The sequence below is a fragment of the Triticum aestivum genome, chromosome 2B (assembly GCF_018294505.1).
Source record: "Triticum aestivum cultivar Chinese Spring chromosome 2B, IWGSC CS RefSeq v2.1, whole genome shotgun sequence".
Taxonomy (NCBI): domain Eukaryota; kingdom Viridiplantae; phylum Streptophyta; class Magnoliopsida; order Poales; family Poaceae; genus Triticum; species Triticum aestivum.
In genome coordinates this window covers 399,392,034-399,414,875 of record NC_057798.1, presented here as the reverse complement: position 1 = coordinate 399,414,875, position 22,842 = coordinate 399,392,034, and the positions used below count along the sequence as shown (strand labels likewise).

The following is a 22,842-nucleotide window of genomic DNA, read 5'->3' as shown; positions in this document are numbered from 1 at the left end:
AATAGCGCTAGGAATCTGTGCTGTTAGTCTCAGCTAGAACAGAGGATTAGCATCTCCAAATTGCTTTGTTCTTGTGTGCATTTTTTGTGCTCATATTTTACTGCTGGACACTGAAGCAGCTAGTACTGTTCGTATTCACTTTTTCGTTAGACAGGGATGGTTCATCCTCTGTTCTGTTCGTATTCAGTTCTTCTGACCCTACGAGATAGGACTCCACAATTACTCCGCAATTAAGCCTGCAACCTTTGCTTTCTCCAACCCATCACAACAATGGCTACTTCCACTGCAAAGCCCCACCTGCTCCTACTCCTCTTGGTCCAGCACCATGTACACCGCTGACACGTCCTCGCCGTCGCTCAACTCCTGGCCGTGCCGTCCTCCGCCGCCCGTTGCCGCCTCGTGCACCTACACTTCTACATGCACGACATCATCGGCGGGCCGGGGCAGACAGCGGTGCGGGTCGTCAGGGGCCAGGGCCCGCCGCACCCGTCCATGCCTGGGAGCTACTTCGGTGACACGGCGGTGATCGACGACCTCCTGACGGAGGGCCCTGGCCTGACGTCGAAGGCCGTCGGCCGGGCACAGGGCACGTACGTGCTAGCCGCCATGGACGTCCCCGTGCTGGCGGTGAGCGTGACGGTGGTGATCACCGAGGGGCAGTACAACGGGAGCACCCTTGTCATCGCCGGCCGCGACGACATCTCCCAGGAGGTGAGGGAGCTCGCGGTGGTCGGCGGGACGGGGCAGCTCCGGCGGGCTACCGGGCACGTGCTGTGGAGGACGGCCGAGGACGTGTCAGCGGTGTACATGGTGCTGGAGCTGGACGTGCACGCGACGGTACCGAACGGCGCTGCTGCTGGTCGTCGTCATGGATGGGGCTGGCCGGCCGCCGCCGTGGGCAGCAGGAACATGTCGGTCGGTTTGTCCGTTGATTCCTAGAACAAGTCTGCCATTGCCGCCACTTGTATCTCCCACAAAAATAAATACCGTACTGGTCTTGCCGGTTTTAGGATCAGTCGATCTGGGAGAGAACACAATGCGGTGCGTAGCTTTCAGGCCGTGGCCGAGTTAAAAACTTGCGCACCTCGCGTAGTACGTGATTAACTCGCTACTAGTACTTTTTTGTTACGCGTCAAGAACCTGAACATAGTAGAATTAAACTTCCATCTCAGCTTCTTGGACTTCTTTGTGCTGCACTCCCACCTGTGAGCAGCGAGCAGCCTAACCACAACTTGTCATTTCAGCTTCCCAGCCTAGCTGCTCTCAAATCACACGCTCAACGACACCGCCAATGGCCAGGCACCGCCTGCTCCTTGCCGCCGCCGTCGTTCTAGCCCTCGCCGCCGCATCCATCGCTGACGACGCGCGCCAGATTCTCCTACGCATGTACATGCACAACGTCTTCGGCCCGCCGGGCCAGAGGGTGGTGCTCATCGTCAAGGGCGCCGGCCCCATGAACCCGTCCATGCCGCCGGAGCACTACTTCGGTGAGACGTACGCGTTCGACGACTCCCTCACCCAGAACCGGAGCTCCTCGTCCAAGCAGGCAGGCCGTGCGCAGGGCACCGCCATGCTGGCGTCCATGCGGCACCCGGTGTACCTGGTGAACATGGTGATGCTGCTCACTGGCGGCGAGTACGACGGGAGCACCATCGTCGTGGAGGGCCGGCTCGACGCGTCCAAGAAGGAGAGGGAGCTGGCGGTGGTCGGCGGCACCGGGGAGTTCCGGCTGGCGTCCGGCTACGTCAACTGCACCACGGCAAGGGAGGAGAAGAAGTTCACCGTCTACGAGCTCAACGTCAACGCCACCATCCCCGGCGATGACAGCGAGCCAGAGCCTGATACGGGGAGGCGACGCCGACGAATCCCTCATTTCTGAGCCCACGCTAAAAATACTAATGGACGCGTGTAATACTTGATGGAAATCGTTAGCTTGGATTAATTCCTCGAATTGTTTGAGAGAACCGGCGATATCATGCATGCATGTTCGGTTCATGATGAAAGGGGCAGGGCCATTTTATCGCTCAAGCCTCAAATTATAGTGAACGGAGAGGCCTTGAATGACAAATATTTAGGACTGCCGGCCATTGTGGGTTTAGATAAAACCGATTGTTTCCAATACTTAATTGATCGTATTGTTCAGAGAATTAGTGGCTGGAAGGAAAAACTTCTGTCGGCTGGAGGAAAGGAGATCTTACTTAAAGCGGTTGTTCAAGCTATTCCCACCTATGCAATGTCGGTCTTTAAGATTCCTAATTTTTTTTGCAAAGGAATTATTGACGCGATGACGCATTTCTGGTAGGGAGATGAGGACAACCAAAGGAGGATGCATTGGATGGCTTGGTGGAAAATGTGTGTACCCAAGAACCAAGGAGGAATGGGTTTTCGGGATATCCATTGTTTCAATTTGGCTATGCTTGCTAAACAGGCTTGGCGTCTTCTCGAGAATCCGGATTCTCTATGTGCTACTATTTTGAGAGTCAAATACTATCCTGATGGTGACTTGTTGAACACTGACCTTAAGAAGGGATCTTCCTTCACCTGACAAAGTATTATGGCGGGTGTGAGCTCCCTGAAGCGTGGTCATATTTGGCGAGTGGGAAACGGGCAGAATATTGACATTTGGGAGGACGCATGGATTCGAAATTGTGCAAACCGTAAAATTGTTACCCCTAAGGGAGGCCAGTTGTTACGGAAGGTAGCAGATTTGATTGATCCAATCCTAAATAGTTGGGATGAAGATCTTCTCAGACAGACTCTATGGCCTATTGATGTTCAGCGAGTGCTTACGATCCCGATATCGCAACATGATATGCCAGATTTCATAGCTTGGAATTTCACAAAAAATGGGATTTTTTTGGTTCGGTCTGCTTATTTTGTGGAATGGGACCACCAATATGGGAACAAGTTACGACATACCAATGGGATGAGACGTACCACGGTCAATCCTATTTGGGCGAGGATTTGGAAGCTTGCTTGTCCAGCAAAGGTTAAAATATTTATTTGGCGTGCACTTCACGGCACTATTCCGTGTCGTGTTAACTTAGCTAATAGACATGTGAAAGTCTCGCCTAAGTGTCCTGCCTGCTCATCTGGGCCAGAAGACACAAAACATTTGTTGTTTCTATGTGACAGAGCAAAAGAAGTCTGGAGAAGACTAGGGATGGACGATATTATCGACAGAGCTTGTAAAATAGACTATGCGGGTGAGGCAATCTTGGAATATTTACTTCCATTACCAGATTAGGAACTATGTATTATGGGCACTCGTAATGTGCGTGACATGATTGCCATATCAGCCTGGTACTTGTGGTGGGAAAGGCGCAAATTGGTACACAATGAGACTACTCAGAATGCACAACAGATATCCATGGGGATACGCGCTCTCGCTGCCAATTTTGTTAATGCCTCCTCGCCGAAGGCTTCCATTAAAAGAGGAGGATGGTCTAATCCCCCGACGGGATTTGTTAAACTTAATGTTGATGCTTCTTTTGATCACGACCTTCTCAGGGGTACGATCGGGGCTGTCTTAAGAGATGACAAAGGTAGGTTCATCGATGGGGGAAATGGTAAGATTGACTGGTGTGCAGATGTGTTGATGGCTGAAGCTTTGGCGTTAAAATTTGGCCTATCGCTTGCGCAAAGGACGGGTTGTAATCGCATAATTATTAACTCGGATAATATGGAGGTGATCGAGACCATGAACGAAGGAGGACGATCGTCGGGGGCAGCAGCTGCAATTTTTGATGACTGTTTTCACTTAGCTTGCGATTTCCTATTTCTAGATTCGAGCATTGTAATAGAGAAGCAAATAAAGTTGCTCATGAACTTGCCAAGTTGGCTAGATTTTCATTCATTTCTGATTGGTTGAGGAACCACATAGTGCAATTGTACCAATCCTCATAAACGATGTAATGATTATTTCTAATGAATAAAGCTCGAGCTTTCTTTCAAAAAAAATAGTGAACGGAGGGGTCCTACTTTTGGGATTGGATTAGACAACTGTTGGATGTTTTTTTTAGAGGAAAGGAATCGGCCCAGCCCGAGAAAATTCTCAAACCTAACCCGACTTTGAACTAATATACTCCCTCCGTTCCTAAATATTTGTCTTTTTAGAGATTTGAAATGGTTACCACATACGGATGTATATAGACATATTTTAGAGTGTAGATTCACTCATTTTGCTCCGTATGTAGTCACTTGTTGAAATCTCTAGAAAGACAAATATTTAGAAACGGAGGGAGTAGCCATCAACCGGCTAGGATTACAACCAACAATATCACAAATAACATAGAAAAAGAGAGAGAAGAACGGGGATGCAACCCCAAAGGCCGGATACAAGGAGTAGAAGGAGAGCAACAAACTACTCCCTCTGTCTCATAAATAAGAACGTTTTTGACACTAGCGTAGTGTCAAAAACACTCTTATATTATGGGATCGAGGGAGTACAAAACTAGCATAAAGCTACATCTTTGAAGTCTTGACCATCAACGCTCCATACGAGGGAAAGGTGAAGGATCCGCTGGAGGACGTACTGGCCATTGTTTGCATCCACTATCTTCTCACCCTGGATCAGAGGGCACCTCACCATCGGTTAGGTGGAGAAGCTCAGAGAGAGCACGAAAGGACACAAGAGGCCCAACCAATGGTGTGCAACACCAAGCATGACCACCTCACCACAAGGAAAACCCAAGAAGGATCGCCACACCCACAACAAGAAGCATACAAATGGGCACATCAATAGGATGAAGTTGCCACCAAAGACACGACCTGGAATATGAGAAACAAAGCCACATGACCAAGCCGGATCTCACCATGACCGCCAACTCACATCACCACCATCACATCATAGCTGTCGGAGAGGGGACCCTGATCCCCTTTCACCCAGGCTCGAGAGTGCCGCACCGTTGGACAAACTGGATCACATGGGGGGAATGAATAGAACCGCCTGAGGAAGACACCAGACTTGCCCGGAGCTATGTCGCCACTGAAGAACCACATACGGCCCACTACTAGGAACCATCCACACTCGCCCCGCACACCCTCCGTCTCAATGCCCCAGATGGCGCCTCCAAGGAGGTGACGACACCGTGGCGCTGCCACTGCCCATTCACGGGGAACTAGGGTTTCACTCGGGCACAGAGAAAGGAGGGACTAGGGGGAGTTGACCTCACTGTCACTACCAAGGAGGGGAATGATGCCCGTAACGCCATCGACGTCGTGGCTGCTGCTATGAGCCAGAGGTTTCCCCCGGATGAGCGCCCACCTCGGAACCCACCAGGCCAGACACCAACACCTCCGAGCGTGGACACCGGAGATCTGGACCAACCGATGGGGAGAACCGCGCGCTAGGATGGTGACAAAGCTAAACCTGACAGATCTCGGGTAGGGGGCCCTGAGCTGATGATCTTGGCACGATGGTAATAGGACGAAGAAGGGACACAATGTTTACCCATGCTCAGGCTCTCTCGAAGAGGTAAAACCCTACGTCCTGCTTTGATGTATTGATTATGGATAGGGTACAAAGTACATGTTGATCTACCTTGAGATTGTATGTGTGAATGAATATACCTGTATGCACTACAAAAAAATACACTTCCGTGATGATACGTGTTTGTCACAGTAGGTCGCATTTTTTGTCATGCATGTACATCCATGACGATTTTATGACAGAATCAAGATAGTCATACCTGTGCTGTCATAGAAGTGTTCCATGACATTACCAAAATTATCATCACGGAAGTGTCCACTTCCATGACGATAAATCGCGCGTCACAGAAGTACTTTCGTCAAGGGTGACCGACATGTGGCATCCACCATAACAGAACGCCGTTATGCTATCGGGTCGGGTTTTGGATCCGATAACCCGTTAACAGCCCTGACTAATGGGGATTTTCCACGTGTAAAATCATCATTGGCTGGAGGAAACACGTGTCGGCTCATCGTTGGGACAGATGTCATCCACTCATTGGACAGAAGGCGCCTATGATACGTCGACACATGGCACGGCCCAATAGTGGCCCATTCCTGTGAAAAGGCCGGCCTGTTTGACTTGGTCAAAAGGTGGCGGGCCGGCCCACAAAAAGCCTGTTAACGGCCTGTTCGCATATAGCCCATTTACAGCCCGCTAACCCAAGGCCCGTTATGCCCTACCAAATTAGGCCCAGTAGCGTCATCTGGGCCATCCAATATGATTCCAGCCTGTTTTCACTTCTGGCCCATGTATGGCCCATGACGTCTTTCGGCCCATATGAGGCCCTTTGTAACTCTAGGCCCATTCGGCCCATGCTGAAACTGGCCCGTAATGAACAATGTATCTCTTTACACCCATTAACGGCCTGTGGTGAAACAGGCCCGTAATGAACAGTGTATCACTTTATACCCATTAACGGTCCGTTATTCCATTGGGTCGTTTCCAGCCCAAGTTAACTTTCGGCCTTCTGGGGGCCCATTTATTCTTGGGCTCATTTGCAGCATTCGGTTACTTACTACCCGTTACTGTCATTTTCTTCTTGTGGGCCAAATTCAGCTCGTTGTTACAATCGGCCCGTTTGTGGACCGTTAATCTGTTGGGCCATTTTCATAGCATCACCAAATACGGTCTATTAACGGCCCGTTATGGTCAGCCCATAAAACATACGATTTCCATTAAAGGCCCGTCTACGGCCCATTAAAGGCCCGTACAAGACCCATAAATGAGTCGGCCCTTACAAGGCCCATGGATCCTACGAGACGTAGAAGGTCCATGGATCCTACGAGACGTAGAAGCCCATGGATCCCACGAGACGTAGAAGGCCCATGGATCTGACGGCCCGTACATGGCCCATGGACCGTACGGCCCGTGAAGGGCCATGCTTGGGCGAGTTGGCCCCCGTTTGAACGATATAGCATATTCAAAGAATTATTCTACTCAATACTATCACCTCTAAGAAGCATACACTATACAACAAAGAGATCAAGGCATAGAAAGGTAGAATAATCCTACACTATACAATAAAGAAATTACAACCGATTATACCCACTGGGCATTATGGTTCGGCACAGGTGATAATAAAGCATACACAAATAGCAAATTACATACACTGGGCAAATACAGCTCATACATCATGGACGCGCATCAACTTAACTCCATTTGAACTATAATCTCTTCAGAAAATAGGATTGGCTGGATTCAGATAGCACAAATTTCAGTCTGCAAAATCTTCAATTCCTTCATGGTTACCTCAGTGTCTTGTTTCATTTTTCTGACTCCTGCATCTAATACCTGCATGTCCAGTCTCAACTTGTTGATTATACGTTGACAATCATGTACACGCTGTCTTGCCACCTCTAGTTGATGCTCGAGAACATTAGCACATTCCAATTCCAATCCATAATCATTCGGTAACGACCATGCTGCACTGCTCATAGATCTTTGTGTTGATGTCACTTCATCCTAAAATGTTTCTGTAAGTACACATGACTAGGGCAAAAATATAGTTACAACAGTGAAGCGAACAAGACACTATTTTGTACTACATGGCAAAACAGGACTAATAATAATGTTACACGTCACTTTCAAAAAAAATGTTACACATCATGAAGCATAAGCAGGTGATATTTTAAAAATTATAAAAAAGATAGTCTGTGCAGCCTGCATACAGAAATCCCACTTAGCTCACCAGAGGAGCATGATGTTGGGGCCCAATCGAAAACACAGACAAGTTACAAATTTAGACAACACATTGCATATAAGTAAGCAAGCAGTTGGCCATTCTGTACCTCAACTAAAGTCTTAGGGAGCATAATGAACAACAGAGGGTTTCATACAAACATACTACAGCAGGCAAAATTATGCAATCATTAGCGTAGTATAAACTAGATTGTGAGCCTCATGCAATAATAGTTGGTTAATAGACTTCAAAGCTTCAGGCACATTTTGGCAGAGTAATTAAATGGTAAGGCCTTTAATTATGTCAACTAATAGTTATACAAGTACCGAACATCAGGCATGATTATTTGGGCATCTCATTAACTAAGGACAAATAAAGCAATTGAAAAGAGAAAATTAACTATGCCTGAAACAAACAAGGAATTGAACTGTTGAGTTGCATACAGTGACTTACCTTAGCAGGTTGAAGAGGCTCAGTGCAACTCCTACTTCTCTTGCAAGGCTCCTTCCTAACATCTTGTACTTGGAAATCCTCAATCTTATCTTCATTGCACCACCTCTGCAAGGTGACACAAACTAGTTACTCGTCTCCTTGGAAGATAAATATGCATACATTCCAGTCTGTGAACACAAAAGGATGAGATTATAACAAAACAACACCACATAATGAAACATGCTGCATCTCTTGCACTTGTAAACAATGAAATGAGCATTTACTATGTCTGCACTATGTAAAAACTAGGCATACCTTCAAACTGGATCTCCAGGTACTCTGAGAGAGCCTACTGTAGTGTACAGCCAAACCTTTATGTCACATATGAGTTAGACAAGGCCCCACTACAGCAGCCCTTAGTGTTTAAATCGTTGACAAGCTCTGTTAGAGTGTTAGGTCAAGAACAGCAAGTAATCAAATAAAACAGTCCTAGTATGGCTGGCTGATGCAAACAAGCAATTGAACAGATGTGTGACAAATCTTACATATCAAGAAAAGAAGCAAAGAAGGAGGCTTAAAGACCATCACTTGACTGACCAAATTTAAGGGGCATTTAAACATCATGTGCAATGTATGAACTAACATAAACATTGCATATTCCAGATTCTACAATGGAATGCACATGTATTAGGTTATGCCATGTATGATGATGCCTAAATGTACAGATAGTAGGCAGGAGTGATTCAACATTGCACGCACAATTGAATTGCAGGTTAAGGGCCAGTTCGATTCCGCCTTTTCAGGGCTTATTGTCAAAATAAGCCATAAAAGATGTAAAGAAGTCATTTTTGAGTTATGGGCTTGGGCTTAACTAATTTTTCTTTGGAGGGGGGGTGTTTCGGGTAGAACCTCACTAAAAATTGAAGGGAAGGGGAATAGTGAAATGACTCTGTTGTCTGCCTATATTACACTCAAAATGCAACAGCTGACGCCCGTGTCACACCTGACCCTCAAGTAAAAACAAACACGCAAGCATTCATTGCCCTGCCCGCTTGCATCTCCTCTCCCCTTTCCCTCTACCTCGATCCCCTGCCTGCAACACTAGGGTTCCTCCAGTGAGCCGTCGCCACTGGTCCGATCTGGCCTGGTCCTCGATGATGCTATGTCCAGCTAGGCTACATGGCCGGCGGGTAGGGGAAATCTCCCTGGCTGCTCCTCCCTCTAGCGCCGCCCTTCATTCTCATGGTCTCCAGCAGCTGCTCCACTGTGGTTCGTCCAATGCACTACTCCGATGGGCGCTGCACAACTACGGCTGATGCCACACTGCGGCAGAAGGCACCTTATTCCCCCTCCCATCCTCCCAGGCCATGGCCTTGAGGTGCTGTTGAAGGATGAGCTCATCCAACAAGGTGAGGATCTCCTCTGATTGTTTTGCCAAATTTTCATTCTGATCCACTATATGATGAATTGCTATGAGCTGCTTCTACTGCTGCTATATGATGCATTGCTATGAGCTGCTCCTGCTGCTGCTATATGATGAATTGCTATGAGCTGCTGCTGCTGTATGATGAGTTGCTATGAGCTGCTGCTGCTGCTATATGATGAATTGCTATGAGCTGCTACTGCTATATGATGAGTTGATACAAGCTGCTCCTGCTGCTGCTATATGATGAATTGCTACGAGCTACTCCTGCTGCTGCTATATGATGAATTGTTATGAGCTGCTCCTACTGCTGCTATATGATGAATTGCTATGAGCTGCTGCTGGTATATGATGAATTGCAGGCTGCTGCTGCTGTATGATGAGTTGCTATGAGTTGTTGCTGCTGCTATATGATGCTTTCAGGTGCTGCTGCTATATGATAATAACCAGCCACTTGGACCATCGAATTTCAATAAATAATTGTTCTTCATTTAAATGTGGGTCATGCGTTCTTCGCTTAAATTAGGCAATGGGATCTCTATGGAAAACATTGACCAAAGTAGATTGTGCCAAGTAGATGGTATCTTTGTATTTGCATTTTGAGCAAATAGTGATGGTCTGTTTTCCTATCATATTAATTACTGCACTGGGTTCAATTTGTGATGTTTGCAAGTCAAATTAATTTCCATATGGGCAGCAAAATGAAAAAAATATAATGCAATCTAGACTTTCTATTGATCATACCAAAGATAAGTTGAAAACGCAATGAAAAGAACTGGTTGGCTTATTACGTGGAGCTTATATTCACAGATGCCTATTTTCTTAGGATAACTCATAATAACTGTCCCTAAGAAACTTGGCTAATAGAAATGGCATACAAATAACATGTCATGATGATTGCAATGGAGGAGTGACGTACCATAGCACATTGTATAGGCTCACCGCTGCCTCTCCTTTTTTTGCGATGTTCCATGAAATTGCCACATACATCTTGTACTTTTTCATTGTGTAACCCTATGTGCAAGTTGACACGGCTAATTTCAGACATCTCTACATGATACTACATCGCATGTCCCTTGCGCATATTTAAACCACAAATTAACGATTGTGTGCGTACCATAAACTAGCCATGACTCTGTATGCTGGACTAGCAGGCACTCTATGGGAGCCTAATGTAGTGCACTGGAATTCCTACATGCCACCTACGATTTTGTGTAATGTACTGCCCCTTGTCACGCCCAATATGCGACCCTATCCAAAAGGAACTCGAAGGTCCCACCAAGGATAGACCCGCATATTGAAATGCTTTTGCAAGGTGGATATCATTACATCAACATTACATAATAGATGGGGATACATACATAAGGCATACAATGCCACACGAATACAACATCACAATACATAATAGCATCATCCGTCTACGGATGAATCACAAACAGAAACTCAAACGACATCCACCCTGCTAGCCCAGGCTGCCGACCTGGAACCTATCCCCTGATCGAAGAAGAAGCAGAAGAAGAACTCAAGGCAAGCAAGCATCGCTCTCGCGTCATGATCATCGCATAACCTGTACCTGCAACTGTTGTTGTAGTAATCTGTGAGCCACGAGGACTCAGCAATCCCATTAAAATGGGTATCAAGACTAGCAAAGCTTAAAGGGAAAGGAAGGGGTAAAGTGGTGAGGCTGCAGCAGCGACTAAGCATATATGGTGGCTAACGTACGCAAATAAGAGCGAGAAGAGAGCAAGCGGAACGGTCGTGAAGCTAGCAATGATCAAGAAGTGATCCTGAACTCCTACTTACGCCAATAATAACCCAAAGACCGTGTTCACTTCCCGGACTCCGCCGAGAAGGGACCATCACGGCTACACACGCGGTTGATGCGTTTTAATTCGGATCTGGTGTCAAGTTGTCTACAACCGGACATTAACAAATTCCCATCTGCCTATAACCGCAGGCACGGCTTTCGAAAGGTTATACCCTGCAGGGGTGTCCCAACTTAGCCCATGACAAGCTCTCGCGATCAACGAAGGAATAGACCTTCTCCCAGGAAGACCCGATCAGACTTGGAATCCCGGTTTACAAGACATTTCGACAATGGTAAAACAAGACCAGCAAAGCCGCCCGATGCACCGACAATCCTGATAGGAGCTGCGCATATCTTGTTCTCAGGGCAACACCGGATAGGTCAGCCTACGAGTAAAACCAGCCCTCGAGTTGCCCCGAGGTGGCCCCGCAGTCTGCCCGGTTCGGACCAACACTTAGACAAGCACTGGCCCGGGGGGGCTAAAATAAAGATGACCCTTGCGTTAATTACTCCCAAGGGAAATATAGGTGGTGGTGAGGCAAATGGTAAAACCAAGGTTGGGCCTTGCTGGAGGAGTTTTATTCAAAGCGAACTGTCAAGGGGGTCCCATAAATCACCCGACCGCGTAAGGAACGCAAAATCTGGGAACATAACACCGGTATGACGGAAACTAGGGCGGCAAGAGTGGAACAAAACACCAGGCATAAGGCCGAGCCTTCCACCCTTTACCAAGTATATAGATGCATTAATAATATAAGAGATATTGTGATATCCCAACCAAAATCCTGTCCACCATGGAGCAATCTTCAACTTCACCTACAACTAGCAACGCTATAAGAGGGCTGAGCAAAGCGGTAACATAGCCAAGCAACGGTTTGCATAGGAAAGGTGTCAAAGGTTAGAGGCTGACATGACAATTTGGGATGGCTTGATAAACAGGTAATAGGTAGCGCAACATAGCGATAGAACGAAGCAACTAGCATAGCAATGATAGTAGTGCGATCCAGGGTAGTGGTCATCTTGCCTGAGATCCCGCAAGGAAGAAGAACGAGTCCATGAAGAAGACGAACGGGAGCAATCGAACGAATCCTCATGAACGCAACATTACCGGAACTAAGAAGCAACAACGGAAAGAAACAAACAACATGGTAAATGCACAAGCATGAACATGGCATGATGCACAAACAAGTATGATGCATGTCCGGTTTAATAAGGCATGGCATGGCAAAGGCAACCAAACAATACTACAAGTTAAGTGGAGATCAATATGCAACGAGTTGCATATTGACGAAACACCACATCAATTATTTAGTTCTCTCTCGGTTAAGCTATCAAACAATATTAAATGTTGTTAAACATGGCAAGAGGTGAAACATAATGAAACTAACTATTTAGGCAAGTTTAAATGAGGCCGGAACAACAAACAACAATTCCGGAAAATCCCCATATGCAAATTATGGATTTCGTACCGTTCTGCCCTAAACACAATTTTATTGTTGTTAAACAGGAAAATAAAGTGCACCATGTTAAACTAGGCATTTTTCCACCCCATTTACATATAAAGTTTATTAAAATCCGAGCTACGGTTATTTAGTTGTGAATTAAAGCATTTTAGCATGGCATATTAGCAAATTTAAATAAACAGCAAGTTAAACATTTTTAACATAGATGAAAATGGCATATTATTAATCTACACAATTTTCTGAGCATTTTACATATATAAAACATTTTGATATGATGCACGGTTTATTAGTTATTAAATGCATGAAGTTAAAGGGGGTTTCTGCAAATCTGTTAATCACTGGAATAAAGCTAAATCGCGGATCTGAAAAAAAACATACACGGGCCGAATCTATTGGGCGCAGGACATCAGCAGCAGTAGCAGAATCGGGCCAAGCCCAAGTAGGAATAGAGGAGTGGCGCTGGGGACCTCACCCATGGGCTTCGGCCCGGCTGGAGGAGAGGCCTGGCAAGCCGGCAGATCTGGGTCGTGGTGCTGCTGGGCCAGAAGCGCTGGGGAGGCCCACGCGGGATGGAGGCCCGGTCGTCCTCCTCCTGGTGCGCCTGCATGAGCACGCAGAAGGGAGGCGGCCATGGCAGCAGGGAGGCGGCGTGCCGCAGCGGCAGGGAGGCCAGGAGGCGGCCAAGGGGCGGCGGGAACGGGCAGATCCGGCCGAGGGCAACCGGATCCGGTGGATCCCGGCCGGATCCGATGAAGGCGGCATTGGCGGCGAGCTCCACGAGCTGCGGCGGTTCCCTGCAGGGGTGGGCAGAGAGGGAGGAAGGAGGCGAGGCGCTGGCCTGGCGGAGGCTTGCTGCTCCGGCAGGACGACGAGGAAGGCGACACGGACAAGGAGGCGCTGGGGCGACGAGGCCTCGGGGTCAAGGGGCTCCTCCCCTCGATCCAGATCGGGAGCGGGAGGCGCGGGGCGCTCAGGCCCTCGCAGGCTGCGGCGGCGCGGTCTCGGGCCGGACGGGCCCTGCGGCGCTGAGGGGGAGCGCGGGGAATAGGTGGCGAGCGAGGAGTGGGCGCGGGAGGCTTCTGCGGCGACGGCTGGCCAATTGGGTGGCGCCAAGTGGCAGCGGCGGGCTGGCAGCGCCAGATCCGAGGGAGGGAGGCGCTGATTTCGAGGAGGGAGGCGGCTGGGAGGTAGGGGAAGGCTAGGGATGCCCAAAATGGCAAGGGGGGCTCTATATAAAGCAAAAAGGGGCTAGGGTTGGGGGTTAGGAGGGGTTTGAGGCCGTTTCGGAGCCGTTCGATCTCGATCGGACGGTCCGGAGCGGAGGGGGGTTAGGTAGGTGGGCTAGTGGGCTGTGAAGAGGAGTTGGGCCGAGAGGAGAGAAGAGAAGTGCAGCCCGGCGGTAGTTTCGGAGACCGAAACGTCCGACGATTAAACCGGCAACGGTGCCGCTATGTTTAACGGCAGTCAAACGAACTCCGAATGCGACGAAACTTGGCAGGCGGCCTGTCTACACTATAATAAGACCGCACGACAAGTTGCAACCCATTCCGAGAACATTTTTATGCCACTTATAAATAATATTTCGGAGGTGCCGCGAGCGCGTGCGAGTGTGGTTTGGACTCCGAACGGACAACAGAGAGAACCGGCGGAACCCGAACGGATGCAAGTTTTATGAAAACGATGCCGATGCAATGCAGATGATGCCATGAGATGAAATGCAAGACAAGAACAAAATGCAAAACAACAGACAAAAACCCAACCACGGAGGAAATGATATATCGCATCTCTGGAAAAGGCAAGAGCTGGAGTTATGAATATGGAAAGTTGTATCCGGGGCGTTACAACACTCCACCACTACAAGAGGATCTCGTCCCGAGATCTAGGATGGCACCGGAGGGAAAACAAAAGAGGAAGAGAGGAGGTAAAACTAAGTTGCTTCTTCTACCAATGAGTGAAACCATGAACCTTGAGAGGTTGAGCAATATAAAAGAAAGAGTACAACAGAGATGAACGAGATTGCAAACAATCTGTTAGAAAAGAGGAACAAGGAACATTACGATAACTTGAAGGTTGCAAAGACATGAATCAAGAGTTTAATGGACAAGAAGGAATAGAAACCACTCTGGTTGAAACGAGATAAGAATGAATAAGAATGATATAATTTTGACAGCACTCCGACTGAACATGGAAGGACTAAAACATGAACTTGAGAAGATGGGAAGATACTTGATGAAATCAACAACACACTGCCTTCGGAACTATTGAAAGAATGGCATAATGGGTAAGAAGGATTTCAGACAGCACTCAGGTTGAAAAGAGAGGCAAAACTTGACAAGATGAAAGAACTTGAAGAGATGACACAACACTCCGGTTAAATGGATAAGCACGAAAAGAACACGATCTTGACAAAACAAGATGATGAGTGAAGAGAACAACATCACAATGCCTTCGGAATGAAAGAATAGAAGCTAGATCATTGAAATAGAAGAATGGAGAAGAAAATGCCAACTTGTACCACAAATCAGCTTGGAAAGCATCCTTGCAAAGAAGAATGGAACGTAGTTGTTGGAAAACCAACAACGAAATGAATAAACTTGTAGTGGGCTCATGGAAACATCTCAACGCTTGAAGTGAAATTCTGCCACTAACGAAAAACAATTTCTTGTTTGAGATCAACGAAGAGATGAAAAACCTCTTTCACCGAGAAGGATATGGAGAAAGCTTGGATCATTGATAAACACCACAATAGCAACATTCCTTAGGGAAGGCTTTAGGTGAAATATAACCCAAGATAACTCCAACAAAGAGATTGATGGATTTAAAATACCTCATTCTTGATAACAATATGAATCATGAACCTTGAAGGAAAACTGTCAAGAATGATATAACACCATCTCAAAAGATAAGGTAGGAGAATTGCACTTCGGAATGCAAGAAGAAAAATACTTGAACTCCTCAGAAAAAACATGTGTTGAGCACCATGTTTATTTTTGAGTATAGATTGGCGGATCTTAACTTCGAGAGAAATCTTGAAGAACAAAATGAGAATGAAAGGAATCCTTGATGAACCATCATGTAGAGACTCCATGAAGAACTCCGATAATAAAAGGATGATAGAAAGAAAGAGAAGTTGAAAACACAAGGTGAAGCCTTGCGATGATTTAGATGGAGCTTTGCGATGATATAACCGAGAGAACTTGGAACTCCGGAAAGAAAAGATGAATACTAGAACTGAGAATTACTTCATCATGAACAATCTCCGGAAGAAGGAATTAATCACTTGGATGAAACAATAATAAGAATTATGTTAAGCCTATCCTTCACCAATTTAAATTGATGACAAGCAACGGATTTGGCATACTACTTATTCTCGTAGAAAGAATTAAGAGAGATATAGCGCAAACTTGAGAAGGTATAGATGGAACCACCGGTGGGATTGAAAAAACGAAAGAATGGATGAATTGATACGATAACGAAGAAAGTGAAATCTTGAACGAACCATCGAAAGAATTGAAAAAGACCATAGCAAAGGCACAATTCACCGGGAAGAATTGGAAAACAAATGAAGATATTTGAGGGGATTTAGATCCAAAAGAACAAAGAGATCATGAGCTGATTAAAGAGCACTTGAACGAAGCACCGGGACAATTGGATAACGGTAGCTGAAATGTGAGGGCGAAGAATTCTTCTGGAACGATGGCCTCTGGATGAAAGAAATGAAAACAACTCATGAAATGCTTCGGATGGTAAGAAAAGAATTGTCACAATCAAAATAATTATGAGGATGGCATGAAGCTAGAACCATGAATCTTTGGAAGAACTGTTAAGGATTTAAGAGGAACTCTTCTTCGGTCTTCAAATGTTTAGAATGATGATGAGAACCACCATGACAATTGTTGAGATACTCCGGGAGAATGAAAAGCGAAGGGGGTTGAGCCAACGATGAAAAGAATTTGAAAGATCTTGGAGAAATACATATGACTGATGATAATTCATTCTTACGTCAAACTTCGAAAGACTTTGGGAATGGCTCCGGAAAAATTAGAAGAGTCAGGTAAGATCCTGGGAAAAGACCTGTGGGTTAGGGCCCACTGAAAAGGAACACCGTTGAAATAATTTTAAAGAGAGGTTGCACCGGTTGAAATAAATGGCTTGAATGAGATAACAACCTCGAAATATCTTGAACAGATTGAGAATGGAAACATAAGTATTCTGAGATATCTTGAGCACTCCGGATAAGAATAGAGAGAGGTGAACAATTAAGAGGTGCACCGACGTGGAAAAACATTTGAAACGAGGAAAGGGATATGATCAACACCGAAAGCTTGAATTAAATCCACCGGAGAAGAAAAAGAACGAAGGATGATGAACTTGAAGCTCGTGAGCATCTTCACGAGGGATCGCCGGATCAAAACATTGATTGAAAAGAGTGAATGAGACTTCACATGAATAAATGGATACTTGATTAAGAAATCTGGGTCCTTGAAGAAAAAAGGGGTGGGAGGGCGGGAAAACAAAGGCAACTTGAGGAAAACGGAACAAACACCGTTGAGAAAACTTAGAATTGATCTTGCGGATGGGGAGAATGATGGGATCATCTCAAAGAGAAGCGCACCGGTTGGAAAAGAATTAACATGACAACCTCAATGATCAAAAGGATTAGTATTCACATAGCAATATGAGAACACCGTTTAGGAAAGGTATGGATTTAACACTTGACATTTAAGCAACTCGAATACCACAAATAAAACAAAAACAAAGGATTTGGCTTGCAGAAATAAGCCGGAACAAACATATGATAGAGATTCCGTCCGAAGTTTTCGTGGTGGGGCCCACACGGGCTCGAGTGTACAACACCATCATGTACAAGGCAGTGCACATGACATACGAAGTGTCCCCGAACCAGCATAGCCAAGGGTTCTTTAAGACACAATGAGACCACTGTAAAAATGACCGTGGAAAGGCGGACCACTAGACGTCGAACCCCAATCTCATATCATGCATCTGTCGAAAAGATATTCTAGGAACTACTTGAATTCCCACCTATAAAACCCCCGAAACTTTCTGGTTATGCAATCTGGTGTTGGGGATACAGGGGAAGCAATATATCTCACCCAAACTAACAATACCTACATCCAAGCTGTATCCATCCGTCAACACATAACCAAGAAAACTCCGGAAATCGTGTACCTCAACCTTCGAAAAGCATCCGTTATACGAGTTATGGCAATACTCCCGAACCCGCCCCAGTACTGGGTTATTGGGGTTATCTCACCAAGAACTGCATAAAAGAGATTTTCGATGTCGGCAAATCTCAGGTATTCCAGAACTGCAACGATAAAATTATGACGACAACACCTCGGAGCTCAACTCCCCGGGTCAAAGCCACATAAATAGATAGGAGGCACCAAGAACAATGTTCTCGTCACAAAACCATCGGAACGATTCCAAGATACCCGCGTGATCCTAAAAAAAATTTGAGTGAAATTTGAGGAGAGGAAAGTCAAAACATCTACGTCAAGAGTCCTCACCAGAGCGACGAAGGAGGCTGAGAAGTAAAAAGAATCCTACTCTCCGATATATATAATCCTAAGACTCAAAATAGTTTTCTTCTAGACTCAACAATGGACAACAAACAAGGGGGCTCCTATGGTCGGTCGAGGCTCTGATTACAAACTTGTCACGCCCAATATGCGACCCTATCCAAAAGGAACTCGAAGGTCCCACCAAGGATAGACCCGCATATTGAAACGCTTTTGCAAGGTGGATATCATTACATCAACATTACATAATAGATGGGGATACATACATAAGGCATACAATGCCACACGAATACAACATCACAATACATAATAGCATCATCCGTCTACGGATGAATCACAAACAGAAACTCAAACGACATCCACCCTGCTAGCCCAGGCTGCCGACCTGGAACCTATCCCCTAATCGAAGAAGAAGCAGAAGAAGAACTCAAGGCAAGCAAGCATCGCTCTCGCGTCATGATTATCACATAACCTGTACCTGCAACTGTTGTTGTAGTAATCTGTGAGCCACGAGGACTCAGCAATCCCATTACCATGGGTATCAAGACTAGCAAAGCTTAAAGGGAAAGGAAGGGGTAAAGTGGTGAGGCTGCAGCAGCGACTAAGCATATATGGTGGCTAACGTACGCAAATAAGAGCGAGAAGAGAGCAAGCGGAACGGTCGTGAAGCTAGCAATGATCAAGAAGTGATCCTGAACTCCTACTTACGCCAATCATAACCCAAAGACCGCGTTCACTTCCCGGACTCCGCCGAGAAGGGACCATCATGGCTACACACGCGGTTGATGCGTTTTAATTCGGATCTGGTGTCAAGTTGTCTACAACCGGACATTAACAAATTCCCATCTGCCTATAACCGCAGGCACGACTTTCGAAAGATTATACCCTGCAGGGGTGTCCCAACTTAGCCCATGACAAGCTCTCGCGATCAACGAAGGAATAGACCTTCTCCCAGGAAGACCCGATCAGACTCGGAATCCCGGTTTACAAGACATTTCGACAATGGTAAAACAAGACCAGCAAAGCCGCCCGATGCGCCGACAATCCCGATAGGAGCTGCGCATATCTCGTTCTCAGGGCAACACCGGATAGGTCAGCCTACGAGTAAAACCAGCCCTCGAGTTGCCCCGAGGTGGCCCCGCAGTCTGCCCGGTTCGGACCAACACTTAGACAAGCACTGGCCCGGGGGGGCTAAAATAAAGATGACCCTTGGGTTAATTACTCCCAAGGGAAATATAGGTGGTGGTGAGGCAAATGGTAAAACCAAGGTTGGGCCTTGCTGGAGGAGTTTTATTCAAAGCAAACTGTCAAGGGGGTCCCATAAATCACCCGACCGCATAAGGAACGCAAAATCCGGGAACATAACACCGGTATGACGGAAACTAGGGCAGCAAGAGTGGAACAAAACACCAGGCATAAGGCCGAGCCTTCCACCCTTTACCAAGTATATAGATGCATTAATAATATAAGAGATATTGTGATATCCCAACCAAAATCCTGTCCACCATGGAGCAATCTTCAACTTCACCTGCAACTAGCAATGCTATAAGAGGGCTGAGCAAAGCGGTAACATAGCCAAGCAACGGTTTGCATAGGAAAGGTGTCAAAGGTTAGAGGCTGACATGGCAATTTGGGATGGCTTGATAAACAGGTAATAGGTAGCGCAGCATAGCGATAGAACGAAGCAACTAGCATAGCAATGATAGTAGTGAGATCCAGGGTAGTGGTCATCTTGCCTGAGATCCCGCAAGGAAGAAGAACGAGTCCATGAAGAAACACCACATCGATTATTTAGTTCTCTCTCGGTTAAGCTACCAAACAATATTAAATGTTGTTAAACATGACAAGAGGTGAAACATAATGAAACTAACTATTTAGGCAAGTTTAAATGAGGCCGGAACAACAAACAACAATTCCGGAAAATCCCCATATGCAAATTATGGATTTCGTACTGTTCTGCCCTAAACACAATTTTATTGTTGTTAAACAGGAAAATAAAGTGCACCATGTTAAACTAGGCATTTTTCCACCCCATTTACATATAAAGTTTATTAAAATCTGAGCTACGGTTATTTAGTTATGAATTAAAGCATTTTAGCATGGCATATTAGCAAATTTAAATAAACAGCAAGTTAAACATTTTTAACATAGATGAAAATGGCATATTATTAATCTACACAATTTTCTGAGCATTTTACATATATAAAACATTTTGATATGATGCACGGTTTATTAGTTATTAAATGCATGAAGTTAAAGGGGGTTTCTGCAAATCTATTAATCACTGGAATAAAGCTAAATCGCGGATCTGAAAAAAAAACGTACACGAGCCGAATCTACTGGGCGCAGGACATCAGCAGCAGCAGCAGAATCGGGCCAAGCCCAAGTAGGAATAGAGGAGTGGTGCTGGGGACCTCACCCATGGGCTTCGGCCCGGCTGGAGGAGAGGCTTGGCAAGCCGGCAGATCTGGGCCGCGGTGCTGCTGGGCCGGAAGCGCTGGGGAGGCCCACGTGGGATGGAGGCTCGATCGTCCTCCTCCTCGTGCGCCTGCACGAGCACGCAGAAGGGAGGCGGCCATGGCAGCGGGGAGTCGGCGTGCCGCAGCGGCAGGAAGGCCAGGAGGTGGCCAAGGGGCAGCGGGAACGGGCAGATCCGACCGAGGGCAACCGGACCCGGTGGATCTCGTCCGGATTCGATGAAGGCGGCATCGGCGGCGAGCTCCACGGGTGGCGGCGGTTCCCTGCAGGGGCGGGCAGAGAGGGAGGTGAGACAGGGAGGAAGGAGGAGGAAGGAGGCGAGGCGCTGGCCTGGCGGCGGCTTGCTGCTCTGGCAGGACGACGGGGAAGGCGACGCGGACGAGGAGGCGCTGGGGCGACGAGGGCTCGGGGTCGAGGGGCTCCTCCCCTCAATCCAGATCGGGAGCGGGAGGCGCGGGGCGCTCAGGCCTTCGCGGGCTGCGGCGGCGCCGTCTCGGGCCGGACGGGCCCTGCGGTGCTGAGGGGGAGCGCGGGGAACAGGTGGCGAGCGAGGAGTGGGCGAGGGAGGCTTCTGCGGCGACGGCTGGCCAATTGGGTGGTGCCAAGTGGCAGCAGCGGGCTGGCAGCGCCAGATCCGAGGGAGGGAGGCACTGATTTCGAGGAGGGAGGCGGCTGGGAGGTAGGGGAAGGCTAGGGATGCCCAAAATGGCAAGGGGGGCTCTATATAAAGCAAAAGGGGCTAGGGTTGGGGGTTAGGAGGGGTTTGAGGCCGTTTCGGAGCCGTTCGATCTCGATCGGATGGTCCGGAGCGGAGGGGGGTTAGGTAGGTGGGCTAGTGGGCTGTGAAGAGAAGTTGGGCCAAGAGGAGAGAAGAGAAGTGCAGCCCGGCTGTAGTTTCGGAGACCGAAACGTCCGACGATTAAACCGGCAACGGTGCCGCTATGTTTAACGGTTGGGCAGTCAAACGAACTCCGAATGCGACGAAACTTGGCAGGCGGCCTGTCTACACTATAATAAGACCGCACGACAAGTTGCAACCCATTCCGAGAACATTTTTATGCCACTTATAAAATAATATTTCAGAGGTGCCGCGGGCGCGTGCGAGTGTGGTCTGGACTCCGAACGGACAACGGAGAGAACCGGCGGAACCCGAACGGATGCAAGTTTTATGAAAACGATGCCGATGCAATGCAGATGATGCCATGAGATGAAATGCAAGACAAGAACAAAATGCAAAACAACAGACAAAAACCCAACCACGGAGGAAATAATATATCGCATCTCTGGAAAAGGCAAGAGCTGGAGTTACGAATATGGAAAGTTGTATCCGGGGCGTTACACCCCTGTTCCTAAATATATGTCTTTGTAGAGATTCCAGTATGGTTTACATATAGATGTATATAGATGCATTTTCGAGTGTAGATTCACTCATTTTGCTCCGTATGTAGCCTATAGTGGAATCTCTAGAAAGACTTATATTTAGGAACGGAGGTACGAGGTAGTATCATGTATGACATCTACATATCTAATTTAGCAGCCAGTAGTAGAAATCATTGTCTGCACAAAGGGATTACTGGTCGAAAATCCTAGCAAAGCACGCTGGCAGGCACAGAACAATACAAGAAAGATAGACGCACTTACAAGATCATAGCAATGCCTCAGTCCAGGATCTTGGTTGGCCAAGCTGTTAGATCCAGAAGAAACATCGTCCTTGTAGTTTTTGCCAGCTGCATAACAGGTAACAGCGACCGGTTAGTATATTTGAAGTACATCGGGCAGGTGATGCTGGACGGGTTTAAAGGTGACAAGTACCTAGGCTGTGGTGGGTGCTTGGCATCTCTCCAGACGGTGGGAATCAGGTTAGAAACGTCGAGGGTGATGACGCTGCACTGGTTATTGGGGTCCGGCAAGGAGATCTAGAACCGTCGAGTAGGGTGTTTGTGAAGCGGCTCCGGTAGGGTGGACTACGGTGTGGGCGAAGCGGATCTGTGGCCGTGGACGAGGACGTAGGTGATGCTACTTCGGTGGTTGGGTTAAGGATGGT

The 22,842-nt window shown here is 47.1% G+C and overlaps 2 protein-coding genes across 2 annotated transcripts in view; one reads left to right on the top strand and one right to left on the bottom strand.

The window, feature by feature from the left end:
* Nucleotides 1-101: 101 nt before the first annotated feature.
* LOC123045128 (dirigent protein 1) lies at nt 102-1,049 on the top strand. Its single transcript, XM_044468073.1, has one exon. The coding sequence runs from the start codon at nt 418-420 to the stop codon at nt 937-939; it is 522 nt and encodes a 173-aa protein (XP_044324008.1). The 5' UTR covers nt 102-417; the 3' UTR covers nt 940-1,049.
* An 11,289-nt stretch (nt 1,050-12,338) lies between these two features.
* LOC123039233 (proline-rich protein 36-like) overlaps nt 12,339-22,842 on the bottom strand; it is a 116,675-nt gene continuing 106,171 nt past the window's right edge. The window contains exons 3-4 of the mRNA XM_044462483.1: nt 20,740-21,488; nt 12,339-12,427 (exon numbers count right to left, since the gene is read on the bottom strand). Of these exons, the coding sequence (XP_044318418.1) occupies nt 12,419-12,427; nt 20,740-21,488 (758 nt within the window). The 3' untranslated portion in view covers nt 12,339-12,418. The remainder of the gene's footprint in view (nt 12,428-20,739; nt 21,489-22,842) is intronic.

Excerpts from the sequence above, each read along its gene's own strand:
- LOC123045128 (XM_044468073.1), top strand. The coding sequence starts at position 418 with ATGCACGACATCATCGGCGGGCCGGGGCAGACAGCGGTGCGGGTCGTC.